A 5,141-nucleotide genomic window follows, 5' to 3' on the forward strand; every position below is an offset into this window, starting at 1 on the left:
CCTGCTCCTCCTCCAGCCTGCTGGATGGAGCCAGGGATGGGAATGAAATCTGCTCTGGCAAAGCCCCCTGGTTGTGTGGCACTAACACAACTGGCAAAGTCAAACATGAAGAAAACATGTTTGAAGCAATTGGACGAAAACTGGAAGCAGACATGAGAAAAACAAGGAGGAGGCAAAAACCACCGTTCCTTCTCTTGCTTCCCTTGAGCTATCCAACACCAGCAGCATGGTTATCTTCGTACTGGAGCAGAATCCCATTTAATTGGAGACGGAGGCATCAAAGTGCCTCTGAGAAACCTTCCAGCTTCAGTACACTTCAGAAATGTTCCTCTGCTCTTCTACAGACCCAGCCTGTGAGGCAAGCAGGGAATTAAACCCTCTGTCCTTGTGAGAAAGGAGGAGGCAGCAACCATACATGTGCTAAGTTACGCGGCCGGTAGGCAGCAGAGCAAGACTTCTCTTGCACGGTCTTTCTGCTTAGGTGCCACAAGACTAGAGACAGGGAACAAGGCAGTTGCCTGCTCTGACTGACACAGAAAGTTGGGTTTCACTGGCTGTAGCTTCCAGGCAGGCTGTCACTGTTGAAAGCAAATTAGATCAGCTGGGCATCAAGTGATACCTCCCATCAGTTTTCACCGCCCACTGCTGCCAGCTTGACACTTCTCTTTCATGCTGCATGTGCCAACTGTCTTACAAAGCCAGCTGCAACATCTACTGGAAGGACACGAAGAACAACCATAGGTGGGGAGACGAGGCAGGGGATCTGCTCAGGGTTGGGGTGAGGAGGTCTTTTCCTGCCTTAGTCCAGGCAGAAGACGGGGTTCTCCAAGAAGACTGTGAGCTTGCTGGCCACCAGGTCCAGGTCACTGGTGTTGGCGTATTTGAGCAGATTGGTGTTCTTGACAAAGTAATGCTTGAGGAAGTGCTGGCTTACACACTTGTGCAGCTTCTGCACCAGCCTCAGAAAGGCTTCGGGGAAGCAGCTCCAATCCTTGGTGCGTGGGTATTTTTCACACGTCCAGAATAGCACTGTCTGTAAGAAGCATATGGGAGAGAAAAGGTGTTAGAGGTTCTGCTGAGGGCTCACACAGCTTACTAAGGCAGTTTTAGTGCTGGTAAATGGCTGGCAGCCTTGGAAATCAGAGATACTTGCACTGCTATCTCCCTGTGTTAACATTTCTGCAACGGAGGGATCACAACTAAAGCCTTCTCTGGAAATCAGGCAGAGCAACTCTGATGTCCCTGGTTAGGATCTCTCCCCAGAGGAGCCCCTCTCCATTGACTGGGCCAGGAGCCCAAGGAAAACGGTCTTGCTAAAATAATCTTAGCTTATTTGCCATCCTCCAGCAGGAGCCTCTGTAGAAATGCCAGGCATTTTGGGCAGTAGAAAATGGCCTATTATACAAGTGTAGAAGCCAGTAGGTGCAAGGAAGGAGAGAAGACTAATCAGATTAGCATAATTATTTGTTAGCTTCAGCTGTATTTGTGCTGAAGATGAGCACAGATCTGCATCCCAAACAGACTGAGATTCCAAGCAACCATAGCAGGTGCAGGGCATGCTTTCTGGTCAAGTGCAGCTTTTTTCTTCTCTGACACGATACTTACAGCATGTGTTATGTTTTGTTTCCCCAAGTTTATTTTATGTTATTTCACATTTGAGAAATAGGTAGTTAAAATAACAAAATGCATATGATTATTGCTCTTACAGTATTATTTTTACACTACCCATGTTGCATTCTTCAGACCTACCTATGACTGAGAAGAATTTTCTTGAGGTACTTACAGTTACTGTACTAAAAAAGTCATACTGACTGCCTTGGTCAACCTGAAATCAGTTTTTAAAGTAGTCACCCACCTTGGGATCAATAATTCTGCTAAGTTTCTTACTATCCTCTGAATACCAATTTTATTTTGCAGATTCAGTGGCACAAAAAGAGACTCACAGACGCTGTGAGACATGGCCAAACTACAGCCTTCAACTCTTCTGTTTCTTCAGAGGTAGAATTTCATCAAAATAAGCCATACTCTTCTGGATTGCCTGGTTTGTTTTTTTTTCTCTAGTAGACCTTGCAATAGTTGTATTGCTGACAAACTTGTTTTCATACAGCTTTTCAAATCTGAACAATTTTTTGTTCACAGCTGCAATAACCACAAAGATTTTTTTTTTTAAATGTTGCCAGGGAATAAAAGGTATAGTGAGAAATTCAAGCTGTAACTGTGCGAGAGCTACTCCTTGGAAACTTGCAGAGCAGTTACCTTTCAACACACTAAAACTACTTCAGCAAGATCCATGAGCAGCATTTGCAATCAAGTTTCTAGTGGCAAGGAAAATAGCACTGCTCTTCCAGACAGGTGACAAACAGGTCATCTATGCCCAGCATTTGCTGAACCATCCCTAACTGCCAGCTGTCTACCAGAGGCATAGAGTTGGCTTTCAAAATGTACCTAGGTCTTTCAGTCTTCCAGATCTTGAACTTCATTCCTATGGAGGTAAGCATAATGAGTGCCTTTACTTGGTCCTCTAAGGCTTTCACAACTTCTGGGGGAAGATTTTCTCTGTCATAGAGCGCCTTTTTCATGTGGAATCTTGTTTAATAATACTTGTTGGATACCTCTGACAGGGGAAACTTGATCATAACATCAAGCCTCTGCTCAACTGCTGGTTTATCCACTGTCTGTTTCTCTCTCTTGTTTTCCTGTTCTTTTTTTTTCTTTTTTTTTTTTTTTTTTATTGTAGGTGATGTAGGTAATTCCTTCTGTCTGGTAAACCGATCCTCTCTTGCAGTAAAAGCCTGAAGTACAGTTACAGTAAAGAATTGGAGAGCTTCTAAAGAGCTTTTTATTTTGATCAAGAGTCCATGCAACAGCACTTCCTGCACCTCTTCTTCAGTCAGAGAAAGAGATCATTACTAATGGTTAAATGGTTTTCCACTTTCTCCTTCCTATGACAGTTTTTCCACCAGGTTGTTCTTACAGGCACCGAGAAGTCTTACATTCTGCTAAGCTATAACCAGCTTCATCAACTCTTTTTTGAGTCTGTCCTGACTTAGATTAGTCCCATGACTATAATAGCATTTGATAGTTGCAACCTTTTCTTTAGGAGAAATCTTGGCATTGCATCTGGTTTTGGACACAAGAAGATCAGTAACTATTGTGGAAGCCTGGTAGCTTGAGACTTCAAGGTTGGAGAAGAGCAGCCCCTCCCTGGCAGCTCCAGGAGGATGGAGGCCCAGAAAACGGGATTGCTTTACTGTCTGTGGTCCATCAGTGTCTGCAGCTGTTAGATGGGGGGACACAGTCATAGCAGAGCCTCCTGTCTCCTCTTCACAAATGTTGTTTGAAGCCATCTTGAACCCTGAAGTACATGTAGGGAGGATGCTACCACCCCTTTACCTCTTTCTTCCGTTCCCACCTCAGGTGAAACACCACCAGAATTGTCAGTTTGCACCTCATTCATGAAATAATGCTCACCTAAGATAATTTTATTTGGTGCACATCCACAAAGACAAATGCACAATTTTTCTCCAGACAGATAGATAGATGTAGATGGCTGGGATAGTCAAAAAGCAGTACGTAACCATGCAATTAGAGACAATATTATGATGCTCATGTGAAGTCAAAATGGAACAGGCCTCAACTCTAACATTACTTATGTTGCTGCAATCATAACATTGCTAAAGGCTTTAGTTTCTTGTTGAAGTTTGGAACATATATTTACTGAACAACTTGTCACTGTAAAGCAATGAAATGGTACTGCAATTTTGACAATTACCTTAGAAATTATATAGACTACAGCTATTTATGCCATGATATTTTGACATGACTGGGTGGAAGCCCCTGCAACAGATACTGAGACTGTATTTTGGTATCATGGTGATGACTACCTGAAGGTGATAAGCTGTGATGACAGGCTTATTTCCAGCACACCAGACATCTTCCTTCATCTGCCTCATGACCCTGAAGCACTTCATGCGACAACCACCATCTTCATCAAGTCCTTCCATGAGTATATGCTCAGCACGGGAGAAGCACAGCTGCCAGTGATAATTGGAGCGGGCCAAAAGGTCAAAACCAAGCGACTGTGGACAAAAGGGTAAGCGCAACACTAGATCAGGGGCAAACTTCTCTGAGCCACACAGAGATATTACCAAAAGCATGTGTGACATCTCTCAAAGTGTATTCTAAACAGGGTTAGCAGAGGCAGCAAACATGGGTCATGCTCTCATCCTAATTCCTAGCCAAATGACTGCCATTTGTTTTGTCTCCTCATGTGCTGACATCAGTTACTCCCAGGAGACTCAGCTCTAGAGCCAGCAGCAATACCAGCAGTGCTACTAAAGCAGAGGCACAGCTCTGCAGGCACTTCGCCAAGGAGCAGCAGGTCGTGCATGAGAGGGGAGCAGGACTGGAAGGCATAACTGGACCTGCAGGAACATGGCAGCTGGGGCTGAGCTGGAGTGCCAGAATCCAGCCATGAGCTTTGTAGAGAAAGATGGGATTGGGCCAGCAGGAAAATTGCAAGATAGCAGCCCATTTGCAGAAGGCTTGCATGAGGCAGAGCAGAACAGCAAGAACGATGCATATCAGCACTGAGCTACACAGGCAGAGCTGTGTGCGAGAGACTCATGCAATAAACAGTTAACTTAATTTTTCTTCCATAGAATACACCACTGTAAGGGGGGGAAAAATCCCAATAAAATCTGACAGAGCGCTTTGAAATATCGCTTCCTTCCAACCATGCTGTTGCCTGCCATGCATCCTTCAGTTGGGAAACCACTGTCAGCCCTGTCAGTCACCTCTAAGGTAAACCCCAGCACAGAGATAATCATCCTTTTTACACTGTTCACCTTGATGCACTGCACTTTTTCCGGGGAAGGCCAACGCTTAAGGCAACGAGGCCACCGGGCTTTCTCAGGCCAGCAAGTTGGAATCTCCACAGCAGGGACCAGCTCCACCTCCACCTGGGATTCTGATGTCTCCACAGCCACCCGGACAACTGAGCTGAAGCTCTCCAGCACTGTCACTTTACCTGTGAAGGAGCAGCAACAGAAGATAATAAAGAAGAAAAGGTTCTTTTCCACAAGGCAAGCAAAGGGCCATCTAGGACCTTGCAGTTCTATTGTTTTGTCTTAACACTCTTT

At 44.8% G+C, this 5,141-nt stretch overlaps 1 protein-coding gene across 1 annotated transcript in view; it reads right to left on the reverse strand.

The window, feature by feature from the left end:
* Positions 1-713: 713 nt before the first annotated feature.
* MAB21L3 (mab-21-like 3 (C. elegans)) overlaps positions 714-5,141 on the reverse strand; it is a 16,924-nt gene continuing 12,496 nt past the window's right edge. Inside the window, exons 4-6 of the mRNA XM_010291786.1 lie at positions 4,848-5,029; positions 3,885-4,079; positions 714-1,033 (exon numbers count right to left, since the gene is read on the reverse strand). Coding sequence (XP_010290088.1) covers positions 800-1,033; positions 3,885-4,079; positions 4,848-5,029 — 611 coding nt within the window. The 3' untranslated portion in view covers positions 714-799. The remainder of the gene's footprint in view (positions 1,034-3,884; positions 4,080-4,847; positions 5,030-5,141) is intronic.

The sequence above is a fragment of the Phaethon lepturus genome, unplaced genomic scaffold (assembly GCF_000687285.1).
Source record: "Phaethon lepturus isolate BGI_N335 unplaced genomic scaffold, ASM68728v1 scaffold17557, whole genome shotgun sequence".
NCBI lineage: Eukaryota > Metazoa > Chordata > Aves > Phaethontiformes > Phaethontidae > Phaethon > Phaethon lepturus.